This window comes from Pipistrellus hanaki (assembly GCF_964339955.1).
Source record: "Pipistrellus hanaki genome assembly, chromosome: 7".
NCBI lineage: Eukaryota > Metazoa > Chordata > Mammalia > Chiroptera > Vespertilionidae > Pipistrellus > Pipistrellus hanaki.
In genome coordinates this window covers 22,548,392-22,563,182 of record NC_140509.1, presented here as the reverse complement: position 1 = coordinate 22,563,182, position 14,791 = coordinate 22,548,392, and the positions used below count along the sequence as shown (strand labels likewise).

At 36.8% G+C, this 14,791-nt stretch overlaps 1 protein-coding gene across 8 annotated transcripts in view; it reads left to right on the top strand.

Moving 5' to 3' along the window:
- Positions 1-14,791, top strand: part of DST (dystonin) — a 414,275-nt gene that overhangs the window by 366,074 nt on the left and 33,410 nt on the right. For all 8 annotated transcript variants that reach the window (XM_084889121.1, XM_084889116.1, XM_084889120.1 and 5 more), the window contains 9 exons: positions 43-144; positions 2,454-2,555; positions 4,524-4,697; positions 5,811-5,966; positions 8,747-8,944; positions 9,296-9,424; positions 12,160-12,330; positions 13,396-13,551; positions 13,767-13,973. In XM_084889121.1, coding sequence (XP_084745247.1) covers positions 43-144; positions 2,454-2,555; positions 4,524-4,697; positions 5,811-5,966; positions 8,747-8,944; positions 9,296-9,424; positions 12,160-12,330; positions 13,396-13,551; positions 13,767-13,973 — 1,395 coding nt within the window. The remainder of the gene's footprint in view (positions 1-42; positions 145-2,453; positions 2,556-4,523; positions 4,698-5,810; positions 5,967-8,746; positions 8,945-9,295; positions 9,425-12,159; positions 12,331-13,395; positions 13,552-13,766; positions 13,974-14,791) is intronic.

Genomic DNA, 14,791 nt, shown 5'->3' with positions numbered 1-14,791 from the left:
AAAACGTATGACAATAAAAGAGTTTTAATGTTTCTGTTGTAGTTAAATTCAGCATGGGATTCTCTCAATAAAGCTTGGAAGGACCGGGTGGACAGACTGGAGGAGGCGATGCAGGCTGCCGTTCACTACCAGGATGGACTGCAGGTACGGGGATTCTGGTGGACCTGCTGGGAGAGGGAGTCGTGCTGACTGATGTCTCCACATCTACACACTGGCACCATGGGGGCCTGCAAGGGTCCGTGCAGTTTCCTCTTCTTACTCCAATCCATGTTTTGCCTCTAGAAGATATTTCTGGCACTTGCAATATATATAGATTTATATACACATTTAAATAGATTTTTACACACACATTCAGTGAAAAGAAGTATTTTAATTTTTCAAGTGAAAGTAAATATTCCCTCACAGTCTTTTTTATAAATGGCTCAGTGCCAGGCACTGGCATGGACCTGCGTCTGAGTTCTGTGCTACAGCTGAGTGGGGTAAGATGAATGGAATAAACACCATCTAAAATATCACCAAGTTTCACCAAAGTCAGAAGTAAGGAAATTTGATTTGAGGCCAGTGTTCCCCCAAAACAAAAATAGGTTTCTATTGTGTAAAAAGGGTTTTCTTCTCTTTTTTTGATGCACATCGTTCCCTTTAAAAGCTATTTTTCAGATCCCTCTGGGTTCTCATTTAGTTTATTAGCCATTTTTAATTAAAAAAATACTAAAAATTATCTTGTCAGTTGAGGCCTGGTTTGGGCTGTTTCTTTCCCCACCTTCCTTAACTTGATTCCATTTTCTGTCGTTAAGGCTGGCAAGAGTTGAATCTTTCTTCCCTTCTACCACATGGAAAAAGCCTTTCTAAGTATTTCCATAACACCAAGTGACTATTATTTTTAAAGCTCAGACAAGAACATCTTTTCCTTTTTATTATGCCACTCCACTTCTATATTTGTAAAAATAAATAGCGTAAGCCAGGCTTTATGCCAGCTGAAAGGCGTGTTGAATTTGGAAATAGATGAAAAAATTCACTACAAACAAGCCCTTTTTATTTCCCCCTCCATAGCTTTCCCTTTCTTAACCAAAGTGATAATTCATCGGTTAGATATCCGTGACTAGTAACTAACTTATAGAGGCCCAGCTCTCAGTCTGTGAGGCCAGATCATGATTTTCACGTACTTTGGGAAGTCATTGAGTTGTGCCCTCCTTCATGGCTAGAAATGTTACTGTCACCACTTGCAGCCATTTGACCTCAGGAGCCATGAACCATAGGAGCCACAGGCTGAACAGCATGATTCATACAGTCTCATTACCACTGCAGGGAAAACAAGGTCCATCATAGGTTAGCAACATCATCTGTGGGACTGAAGGGCACCTTGGCTTACTAAACAGCTATGGCTAGCTGGAGCTAGAGGTTGGGAGCTCCAGAAGTTCCAGAGGTTTTGAGGTTGGCTGTAAAGTAAAATAAATTTTTATTTCCCAGGTTGCTGCTTAAGTTCTTAGAGTTTATCAGTGGTAACTTTAAAAACAGATATTGCCCTGGTCAGTGTGGCTCAGTGAGTTGGGTGTCCTCCTGTGCACCAAAAGGCTGCCAGTTCAATTCCAGGTCAGGGCACATACCTGGATTATGGGCTCAGTACCTGGTAGGGGGAGATCAGGAGGCAGCTGATCTGTGTTTCACTCTCACATGGATGTTTTTCTCTTTTCCTCTTCCTCTCTCTCTAAAAAAAAAAATCAATTAAAAATCTTAAAAATAATACCAGATATTTCCCAAGGATTCCCCCCTACTGTATGGTCTGGCAACTTCATTAAAGTACAAAATAATTTTGTATAGTCAATACCTGAAAGAAAAAAAAAAGTGAGTTAAGTCTTTTTAGGATGTTTATATTACCTAAAAATAATAAGAAAAATAGGAAATTTTGAAGTCTATGTTGCAATTCAGAATAATAGTCTTTAATATTAATATTAATCATTATATATGCAGGATTTTTACACTAACCTAATTGATATGGAAGGGTTTAGTTGAGTCAAATATTTATTTTCCTAAATGCCAAACAATAAGTTTTTTGATTATTTGAATAAGTAGATGAGTTTGAATCTTTTTCTTCCAACATATTTACACACTCTGCTTTTAGGGGGACATAAGAGAGTATAGAGAGTTTTATTTCCTGTGATTGAGTTTACAAAACGTTTTTCTCAAATGGGCATTTAAAGTTCTTAACATTCTAAAATTCTATAGAATAGAATTTCCTTTGTAAACTTGGACACATAATTGGAGGTGACATCTATTTCATATTTTGGACAACTGTTGCAGTATATTGTAGCTTTTACCTATTGAGAATGAACCACCTTTATTATTTGTAAAATAGACCCATTGCATAGTATCTTCACAGGCTTTTCTATAACATCGAGATATTGAAGCAGTTTCAGATGTAGTTAGAATGACATGTGGACTAATGTGTTTTCCAGGCAATATTCGACTGGGTAGATATTGCAGGTGGAAAATTAGCTGCAATGTCTCCAATTGGAACAGATCTTGAAACTGTCAAGCAGCAGATTGAAGAGCTGAAGGTATGGCTGAGGGATAATTTGTCAAAGACTTTGCTTCTGTTTTTAAGTTCTTCACTCACAGGATTCTCTTTACATAACTGTATTTATTTTGCATAATTGAGATATTACATTTTGATTATGAAACTAGTTTATATAGTACCTTCACCTACTAACCAGTATATAAGTGTTCCTTAAATAAAGGATATAAAATACTAATAGTTTTCTTCTTACTAAATCAGTATCTGTTTACTTCAGAAAAAAAAAAAAAATCAGAGAATACAAAGAAGCAAAAAGTTGGGTTTTTTGGCTACCCAAACTGTTATGTACTCAGAGGCAAACACACTTGAGATATAATTTATAGCCTTTGACATGTCCTCCCATGGGGGGGGGCAGGGTGAGGTATAGGGGTCATGCTTTATACATATGAGATAAAACTGCAAGGATTTTTATAGCTTTATTATTCAATAGTCTGTTATTGTCAATATACATAGAGCAACATTTTTATTTTCTTCATTGTGTTCAGAATAATTCATTTAGTCTTACAGGCTGAAGAACCACGTATAGGACAATTGTGTTTCTCAAAATGTTTGTTTTATTTCTTATTTTCCATCTGCTTTCCTCTCAATTTTTTTTTTCTTTGGGGCGGGGGAGGGGGAGTTCTTCATCTCCAGTTGTGCAAAGGGCTGGACTGTTTCCTCTTAGAATTCCTCTGCGCTGATCATTTATCCAAGTGGGATCAGCAATTTCCTTCCGATTTTAGGTGTCCATCCATAGACACATCACACCATTTCCAATGAACTCTGTTAGATTTTTATATAAAATTATGATTTGGCTTTAAAATTGTAGCATTTTCATTTCCAAGCGTGATATAGAATATTTTGTTTAGAGAAAAAAAAAAAGTGGGGATTTTTGGAGAAGTTTCCTGTTACCATCATTAGATTGGGATTTTTTTTTAAACTTTTTTATATGATAATATAGAAACCCATGATATATTTTATATACTCTTATGGCTGTGGAGGGCTATTTATTTTGGACATTTGCATGTATCTCGGTGGTTTTCATATAGCTGGTGGGTTAGGAAGGCTCTCTAGGAAATGAGGTTGTCTGAGATTGCATTTCAGTTCATTCACTTTACTAGCTAAACAATCTTGGGAAAGTCATCTAAGATTGATCGCACTTCTATACCTTAGTTTAAATTGAGGATGAAATTATTTTCTTTATCAGTTTATGGAGAGTAACATATTGTATATATTGGTTATTATTTTTTATTTTCATATGCTTGGAAAAAATTAAGGGGCTGCTTAGTTATTACTTACCATTTAATGATTTACTATTATACATTAAATATTTTATGAAAGGACAGTTTCCTATTACAAGTAACCGTTTGTTAACCTGTATTGCTTGGCAAAGGCAAGATTACCAATATGTGTCAGTAGCACTGGGAGAGGGAGAATAGTGTTATTCTGAGTCAGCAGTGGGTGAGTCAGAGGGAAAACTAAATATTAAATGAACACAACACAGCTATAGAAAACAAGATGTTCAGTGGATGTAATATATGTGTATATTTTTTAGGAGTAAGTATTAATTTGAATTTCTTAAAGATATTTTTCTGAGTTTTTTTTATATGTCTATAACATTTTGTTTTCTTATTTGCTATAATTTCAAAATTCATTTATTGAATATATATAATTAGATATTGAATTAAGTTTAGCCCTGAAACTTGTTATTTTTGTTGTTGTAGAGTATAAAAATGAAATATCAAAATTATAAATAGAAATATCTTTTCATCAGAAAACAACGAATAAAGAAAAAATTCCCTTTTTTGTTGGGAATTTATTTGGTAAACTGTGTGTTACATTTTAATTCCTATTCACCCTACTACCCAATAAGAAGTATGAATTACAATATAGGTCTAACCCATAGAATTATTTTTGTTTAAAGTTATGGAGTTACAGCAAATTTTTCCTGTATATCTCTTTTAAAATATAGCAATTTAAGTCAGAGGCCTATCAACAACAGATAGAGATGGAAAGACTGAACCATCAAGCAGAGCTTTTGCTGAAGAAAGTAACAGAAGAAAGTGACAAACACACTGTTCAAGACCCATTAATGGAACTGAAGTTAATATGGGATAGTCTGGATGAGAGAATCATCAACAGACAGGTAAATACCAAGACTTTTGTTAAGAATTTATAAAATCCCAATTTTATGTATTAATGTAAAATAATTATTAAAAACTAAAATTAGGTGATTACATAAACTTTGGAAGCCCCTAAGTTCTCTTATCTATAAAAAGCTAATATGCAAAGTGTTCCCTTGGGAGTTCAATTGCTCACTATGATGTGTGCTGAGCACTGGGAGGTGGTGCGAAATGAAGGAAGGCCCCAGCCGGTAGCTGGCAGCCAGGGAAGGGAGGCCCTGGGCAGCAGCTGTAAGGAAGGCCCCAGCTGACAACCAGAAGACCCCGATCAGCCTGAATAGCCAGCCAGGCCTAGAAACCCTACCCATGCACAAATTTCATGCACCAGGCCTCTAGTTTGTTTGTTTGTTTGTTTATTTATTTATTTGTTTATTTATTTCAGGCCTCTAGTTTAATTAGAACTCTCTCTGCCTGTCACATGCCATTTTTTAACCATAAAGCGTTTCAGACTTAGAATATAGAAGCTTGTGACAATTGGGCTTCACTGGATATGCTTATAGACTTATGCTGCAGGGAACATTGATTCATTGCCTTTGTTTTTATAAATATACTAGAGGCCTGGTGCATGAAAATTCATGCATGTAGGGAGTCCCTCAGCCTGGCCTGCTCCCTCTGACAGTCTGGGAGCCAACAGGGTTGGGAGGCAACCTGGTGATCAGGGGAAGACAACGCTCCATCACACTTCTGCTGCTGCCACTGCTGGCAATGCAAGCCTAGGCCAGCCCTGGTTACCTGAGCCTCAGGCCGGCCCTGGGAGGCTGGGGGCTGAGGGGACTGGGGAACTCTGGAGGCAGGTGTGCAGAGTGGCCAGGCCTGCCTAGGGGTGGGCCAGCCTTGCCATGTACCTGCTGCCCCAGTGGGGCTGAGGGAACTGGGCACTGCCATCTTGTGGATGAGGGCAAGCCATCTGTGAGGGTGGGTCAGTCAATTAGCATATTCCCTCCTTATTGGCTCTGGGTGCTGCCATCTTTGCAACAGCTTGAGGGTCAATTAATGTATTTCCTCTTTATTATATAGGACGTTATGCACTATATCAGGTTCGTACATGGATTTATTTTATCTCTACTTTTTTGTAGCATAAGCTGGAGGGTGCCCTGTTAGCCCTGGGGCAGTTCCAACATGCTCTGGACGAACTCCTGGCGTGGCTGACTCACACCGAGGGCTTGCTAAATGAACAGAAACCCGTGGGAGGAGACCCTAAGGCTATTGAAATCGAACTTGCCAAGCATCACGTACGTAGCTGTGATTGCATTATTACGTTTCTTCTCTATGCATTTCCAGTTTTGTCAGGTTTTTTTTTTTTTTTTTAATGTTTTCTTATGCATTTTAAATTGTCATTTTAACACAAGTTCATATTTGAATTTGTAACTAAAGGTTAAACTACTTAAAACACACTTCTTAAAATATTGTAAAAATGTTTTTCTCATTGCTTAAGGGAATTATTATCAAAAACAGCAAGGATGGGAAATTTTTGGCTGAATTTTACTAGGGCTGCAGGCAGGTTTAATTCCCTGATCATACCTGTCATCGGATTGATGTGGCAAAATTTCAAAAGTTGTTGAGAATAGCCTAATAAGTTATAGATTCAAAATGTTATTCCACTGTAGTTAGTGTGTTTTTTTTCTTCTGTCCACCCTGATCTCATTTGCTGCTTGACTGGCACATCTAACATACCTCTATCTGTTTGTATCTCATTATGTTGAGGCTTGCTTTTCTGGGCATTTGCATTCCTAGTCTTTTTCTTTATGAATTAGGTCTTTAACATATTATATTTAAAAGAGTTTTCATGTCCTGCACTAGATTTAAAGCTTATAAATTGAAAAATGAGATCTTCGCAATACAATTTTATATTATTGTTATCTTTGTGACACTTAGTTGGTAAATCTTAATAGAAAGTTCTCTTCCTTAAGTCACTAGGCTTACTGAATATAAGGTTATGTGCTCAGCGGTGTTATTCCTGATATTCAACAGCCTTTCACAGAACCTTAACATTCATACCAATAGTGGTATCTTAATTAAGATTAGGTCCTAAATTCTAACCTTAAATAAGATTTTTTTGATTGTCAAATGGAAAAAGTTTGTTTTACATTTTTAGTAGCATTTAAAAGTAAAAAGTATTTTTTTTTAGCACTCTAAGAGTATGATATGCAGTTTTTGACTATTTGTGCTTTAGTTCTCCTTCCATATTTTCCCCCAGAATAATTTTTCCCTAATTTAAATTTTTCTTTCTTTTTTTTTTTTTTTTAACCTTGTTCTGTCTATATTTGTAGTCATTGCCCAACCACATTTGATTAAGCAGTTATATTATGCATCATTAATATTTTTAATTTAATGTCGTGGCTAAGAGCAGTAATGACTGGTGAGGCTGACTCTGCACATAAACAAAACGTGTTTATTCTCATAGTGTGAGTTTATAGCATTTACATTCCATAAACTTAGCAATTGCCCTAAAAAGTCATATACATCAGTGACAGGAACTTGGTAGAATACAGTAGAGGTGGAAAAATGAGGCATTCTGACCCAGTTATTTGGGTGAGGGATGAGTTAGGGACCTTTTATTTCTGTTCGTTTATCTTTGTGCGTTAAAAATGGATCTCTTTCTCCTTTCATTTCTCAAAGGTCAAAAGTTAAAGGACTTAGAATTGCCAGAACAATTGTTGGAGGAAGGGAGGAAATGTTTTCATCCTCTCCTGCCTTTTTCTCTAGCTCCCAAGCTGTGGCTTATATAGGACTTGGACCATTTGAGAGAATGACTTTTTTAGAATAATTTTTTACATTTTGACTACAAGGATATTTAAACCTGACCTTACTCCCAATGTTAGCATGCCTGAGAGCATGCTTATTATAAAGAAGATTTCTTACTTAGCTGATTTTTCAGGCTTTGAAAATCACTCCCTCACCAGATGCTTCAGAGAATGAGTATATACAGTCAGAGAAACAGTGATGGTTGGTGGGTGGTACCCATCAGTGAAAATCCTCCGAGTCCAGATGTGAGATGCCTTACCTAGGACTGGAAGTGATGTTTCTTTTCTTTCTCATGGACAATCCCGAGTCAGTGAATGGAGAGAAGGATTATTACCAGTTTTTCTTAACATTTGAGGAAGGATTTGTTTGGTTCTCAAAAACAAAACTACAGTCTTCTTCAAAGGAAACTATTACTCAGCTAGATATATTTGTTCTTTAAAGTGTAATTCTTACCATTCTTTTCAGCATGAGAAAATTGATCTTTTTAGCCTGGCAGTTGCATTCTGTATTGAACCAGGCTTGCCTATGTTAGGGCACTAAAGTGTCATTAACCCATTCTAGTATTTCTGCTGTGTAACAGAATAGGAGGAAATTATTTGCTGGGATATGTAGCAAGCAGTTCATATGTATTTTCTAGTAAAAGAATAGCTCGAATTTGGAATGTCAGGCTTGAGAATCCCCGATATACAGGGAAATAAATCTATTTCCCTTTAGTGCCAGGGCCTCCTCCTAAGATCCCTGTCAACTTAGCAGTCAATTCCAGCACCATTCCAATGAGAGGGGATAAAAGAATATTCTAGGATCATTTTTCCCTTCTAGAATGCTAAATGTAAACCCTAGTGCCGTTTATCTTAGAAATGTAATAATTTTGTATTTGAAAATGGATATATAAAAATAAATATCTCTTAAGTTGTTTACTTGCAACATTAAAATTAAGTTCAATTAAAACGAGCTTGAACCATATGAATACTTTTAGAGCCTTTTAATTATAATGTCTGTAATACTTAATGTCATCCATTGCAAAGCTATTCTAATGGGAAGAACTTGCACTGGTCTCCCATAATCATTTCAGGGATGTTGGGAGACAGGAAAGCTGCAACGGTAAGGGAAAAGAAATCCATCGTTTTAAAACTTTTTTTTAGTATTGAAATTCTATGTAGATGATGTTTTTGTTTCAAAATGCTTCAAAACCAGGAAACAAAACCATTGCATTAAAAAGGGATGCTAACATAAACTAGCAACCATCGTGTTATCTTAATATTTTCAGGTGCTCCAAAATGATGTGTTAGCTCATCAGTCCACAGTGGAAGCTGTTAATAAAGCAGGAAATGATCTACTTGAATCAAGTGCAGGAGAAGAAGCGAGCAGCCTTCAGAACAAGCTAGAGGTTTTAAACCAACGCTGGAAAAATGTTTTGGAAAAAACAGAGCAACGGAAGCAGCAGCTGGATGGTGCCTTGCGCCAGGTGAACGAGAGAATGCGTTCTGAAACTGTCTATCGTCCTCAGGACCAAAAGAGCATGCAATTCTTTCGTTGGTTTGCAGACAGACCCCTGCTTAATTTTCTCACCTCAAGGAGAAGTGTAAAAATAAGTGGGATAAAGAGCGCTGATGAGAAGGCTCTCGAGTTCTTAGTGTAATAGTCTTATCTCGTTGCGCCCTCCTGAAGAAGAGAGGCAGGGCCAACCTGGTGGCTGGTACCTGGCTGTTCTTAGGAATGCAGAGAGAGACTCAGCAGGCGGGATTGTTTAAACCTTGTTTTCTGTGTGGAAGCGACAGTGTTTACGGCCCAAACTTAAAACTCTCTGTCCCTCTAGGCCAAAGGGTTCCATGGCGAAATTGAGGATTTGCAGCAGTGGCTGACCGACACGGAGCGCCATCTGTTAGCGTCCAAACCCCTGGGAGGTTTACCAGAGACGGCCAGGGAGCAGCTGAATGCCCACATGGTAAGTGTTTCCTACAGCACTAGCCTCAGATTAAGAAATGAACCATCTTGTATGGGCCCTGGTGAAAAGTAAATCGTGGCAGGAGGTCTAAAGGATATAGAGTTTTACAGCAGTAGTCTCTGTGTGTAAGTGCTAGAAACACCATTTATTGATTTAACTTTTCAAATCTGAACCTATTCTTTACTTCAAAGGTTGGTGTGTCAGTACATGGAAAGAGGTTTTAGAATGTCTAGACATTTTTTTAGAAGTATACCTTCCCCCATAAAAATGATAAACTTGTATGGGTAGTGATAAACATTGTGTAAATGAAAAACTGTTATTGCTCTTTGAGTGAAAGGAAAAATTCCTTCTCAAGTAATCAGAATTGACTTGAAAATTACTGCTGCTAATCATTGCATTTCCAGCTTGCTTCACAGAAGCTTGGAAAATATGTTTTTGTCCTGTTCACACAAGGTCACTTAACTTGTTTTGTTGGTGATAGGGCTGCATCTTCAGCTTCATGCTGGACCAGATAGAGACAAGAGGAGGCTTCTGTTTGTCCAACCGCAGCATTCTGCTTCTGGGCTGGTCCCACCCAGGTCCTGTGGCCCTGTCAGTGCCAAAGCATAAGGAGGAAAAAAGTAATTAGAATCAAGTCTCTGGCTTTCTTTCACAGAGATACGGGCTGACAAATTGAATGTAGGCTGCCTTTGATTTATTGACATTTGTTATTCATTTCCCATTATAAATCAACTCTAAAAGTTCTAAGTGAAAACAGTCTGTTTCAGAGTTTGAAAACGAATCCTCTAATTCTTACACTTGTGAATTTGCATCAGGAATTCATTTTAATATTCAAATGCTGATAATTAGTATCTTATGGAATAAAAGAATTAGTATTCAGGAATTTGACAAAAGAAATGGGCCACTGAACATTAAAGTCTGCACTCTTTGGCAGATGTCTAATGCTGTTGTAAGAGCTTATTAAAACTGTACTTATTTGGAAATAATTTGGAATTTGGTGATGTGGGGAGCAAGCAACCATCTTGGAGGTTTTATGAAGAAGCACAACAGAGTTAACATCTTATTTACTTCACTGTTGCCATGAGCAGTTAAAAATAAATCTTACTAATCCATTATGAAATTTTCTAGAAACCTTTCATGTATCTTCATTATTTTAGAAAATTATTATGTCTGTGATTATGTTGTTACTGCTGTTTTCGTTTGGTTTATTTTTGGTGCTACAAGTGACCATTTGTTCACTCACTGAAAAAAATAATTGACTAAATAATAGCTTTTGGGAGTGTTTGTTTTTTCCATAAAACCTGACTGACTTCCAGATACTTCTTTACTTTCCTGGAAGTACAACTGTAGCTATTACAGAGTTCATTAAATATAAGTATAATGGATTCTTGTACGAGCATGCCTGGAAGTAATCTCTAATAAAATGTTATTAAAATGTTAAATTAGAAGAATATAAGTATGAAATTGAGCATCAAAGAGCTTTTCTTTAGGATACTTTATTTTTAGGAAAATATTGGATATTAGCTTATATGGTTTGAGTGGGGTATTTGCTATAACCCGGCATAATATACCAAATTATAGATATTCCAAGATTTAAGAGTTTCTAAAGAGTTATTAATATTTGTAATGCATTTTTAGTAATATTCTTTTGATTTGGTTGTGTTAGTTGAAGAAAACCAGAAAAATTAGAAGACTATAGTTTCCTGAGATTTGGCTATATTTAAAACTTTTGCTGTAGGATTAAGTTTTCAATAGGTGATAATGTCAATATGTTTAGAAAGGGCTTTTTTAAGGCTTAAGAAATTATAAAGTTTTGAGGATGGAAATGTTCTGCAGTTATTAGTAATAGTTGCACATCCTTGTGAATATACTAATAAAACACTGAATTTTATACTTCAATATGAGTGAATTCTTTGAATTACATGTCACATTTAAAAATTATGAAATTGAAAATGTTAGACATAGAATATATAATTTTTCAGTTGGGGAGCTATGATTTGACCGACATTATAATCTAATCAATGGACTACAACTAGTCTTAATATTTTTATAGGAATGTAACTCGTTTCATTGATTTTAAATACTGGATTTATTTAAACAATATTTTTTTTTAATTTTTCTATAGAAGATACACATTGCATTCTAGTTGAAAGCTTTAAAAATGTTATAAGTGAGAGTAAAATCCTCAAAGTACTACAAGTTTGGCTTTTTTAATAACAAAATCTTAATAATCAATTTAAATGTCTTACTAAATTGGGTCTTTATTTTCTACCCACTGAATGTCTTCTGAACCCAGAACTAAATTATACCAAAAATATTGTAGTTATTGTATTAACTAGTCCCAGGAGAGACTTAAAACCTGCTTTTCAAAGGAGGAAGTCAAGGTTCAATGAGGTTAACTTTTTCGCCAAAGGTTGTTAGTGAAGCCTTTTTGATTGGTTACTATACAGTGAAGCCTTTCTCCATAGCATTTAAAATACTGTTTTACAAATCTTCGCATGCCAGAATGGGTTGGTGATAGTAGCAGCATTTCTGAGATTTCTCGGTAGACAGTTATGGCTATAGGTTTAGTTGTTGTTTCAATATAGTGAAGAGTTATGTCTCAAGGTTATGCTGTATGCTGGATAGAGATGAGTATATGATAAGGGGCTTGGGTTTGATGAAATGGAATAAGAACTCTTAGACTTTATTCTCCTAAAGAGTGATATAACTTGGGGGTTGGGGTATCTTGATAGGAAATCTGTGCCGCCTTTGATGTGAAAGAAGAGACATTTAAGAGTCTGATGCAGAAAGGCCAACAGCTGCTTGCAAGATGCCCCGAATCTGCAGAGACAAATATTGACCAAGACATAAATAACTTGAAAGAAAAATGGGAATCAGTGGAAACCAAACTCAATGAAAGGAAAGTATGTGCCTTGACTAATATAATATAATGAATGTGTTAGTTGTTTTATTTCATGATCAGTGGGACATTTAATGATCCATGTTTGAATGTATTTGTATACATGAGGCGTTTTCATGGGGTCAGTTGAAAATTGTATTCTGTCTTAAATGAAGAAAAGAGTTAAAGGAATCTATTCAAACATAGGTAACAGTGTATCAGAGATCACTGTTACTAGCTATATTTTTAAATTTGTGAACTACTCAAATTCTAGGCTGTTAAAATTCTATTCTGGTCATTCTTATTAAACGAAAGGATGTATGTAGGGGAGGGAGTGAGGGAGATCAAGAGAATGAAATAATTGTCCATACTAGTAAGCACTTACTTGACAAAAATCCATGATATTAAAAAAATAATACTGCTGCCTGGCCAGTGTTGCTCAGTGGTTGTGTTGACCTATAAACCAGGAGGTCGTGGTTCAATTCCTAGCCAAGGGCACAGGCCTGGTTGCAGGATTGATCCCCAGTAGGGGGGTGCAGCAGGCAGCCAACAAATGATTCTCTCTCATCACTGATGTTTCTATCCCTCTCCCTTCCTCTCTGAAATCAATAAAAGCAGATTTTAAAAAACATTACTGTTTAATGCTGTAAGAAAAAATAGTAGGATAGGAATAGTACTAGATTGTAAGTCCTCGCCAACGCAGCATGTATGTGTGTCTATGTGTGTGAATATATATATTTCATAGTATTATAATTCCAAAAAATTAACCTTATGACTGTCAAGTTTTCATTTTACAGATGCCTTTTAACAGAACATTAACTATTCTGTGCTTAACTGACCCCAAACCATAATTTAATATATATTAAAATGTTTCTAGCTGCAGTGAGATGCTTCTTAATATACTTCAAGGTGTTGGACTTGCCAGTACCTTAGGGATGGTCCATTACTTTCATAAACTGTTTAGGTAATATAGCTTATGCATAAATAAAATATGGAATGGAAGGACCGCCACCAGAGAGTGGTTTAACTGGGAGGAGGAAAAAAAGACACTTTTAAATATCATCAAATACTAAACAACCTTTCTTCGCAGACTAAACTGGAAGAAGCCCTCAGCTTGGCAATGGAGTTCCACAATTCTCTCCAAGACTTCATCAACTGGCTCACCCAGGCTGAACAGACCCTAAACGTTGCTTCTCGGCCAAGTCTTATCTTGGACACAGTCTTGTTTCAAATCGATGAACACAAGGTATGCCATAACTCACACGGAGAGCACTCCGGCTCCAGAACTTTGAGACAGCTGGCTGTTTTCATGTCAAAAGCACGAATGTGCTGGTTTGAAAACCTTTCTTTGGTCCTTTGAAATGGTTTCAGCTTATGACACCAGAAGCATTTTCAAGATAGGTCTGTTCCTCATTTTGTTTCTCGTTTTAACCCCTCCTCCCCCCTTTTTTTCTGGGAAAGGTGTTCGCCAATGAGGTGAATTCTCACCGTGAGCAGATGATAGAGCTGGATAAAACTGGAACCCACCTGAAGTATTTTAGCCAGAAACAAGATGTTGTCCTCATTAAGAATCTGCTTATCAGTGTCCAGAGCCGATGGGAAAAAGTGGTTCAACGGTTAGTAGAAAGAGGAAGATCCTTGGATGAAGCAAGGAAGAGGGCCAAGCAGGTAAAACCTTGATAAAGATTCTCTGAACCTGGCAAAGCATCAGTTCTAGCCTTTGAAATACTGGTTATGTTAGTCAAGGACTGGCCGTGCAGGCTGCATGAGGGATAACAATCCTGGCACGAAGCCAAGGTGTTCCTTTCCTGGAAGGGCCGTGGCCCGGGTTGGAATGATGACATTACTTTTTACCCGGCAGCAGCTTCAGGCCCTGGGGACTGATCCTGAAAAGACCGATTATAGGTTGTCTTCATAGGCAGACCATTACCTTAAGCCCTCAGAATTCTTGTCCCTGGGTTTGTTTGTTTGTTTGTTTGTTTCTTTGTCCTGTCAACCTCCAGTCTCATACTTGGAGTGAGACATCTTACTTTATGATAAGGCTACCTTTCATTTAGTTCCTAAGCCAGACTTTCTTCAAACTGTCAGCTGAGAGCCAGACATTGAGCTTTCTCAGACAACCTTCTGAAAGGGATATTCTGTGTCCGAATGGGTGGGGACTCCTCACCTCCCTGAATCTGTGCATTGTTGGCAAGCCTTTATTTCTTTGCAAATATTTTGATACAGCTCCATCCCTCTTTTAAATTGTTTGAATCTCTTGGGGCTGCATTTTTTTTTAAATCTAGTGACACAAGGGACTAGCTTTACTTTCTTCACCTGTTTTTAATATTGTGTTCTAGACTACACACAGAGGAGAAGCAAAAGTGCATGTCTTTTGTTCTCTAGCAGGAAGAAAGATGCACTCACCTTGTTTGTCAAAGTTGATTTTTATTTTAAACTAGGAAGTGTAATATCAAGGCTTAGTTTTTATGACTCTTTGTCCTATT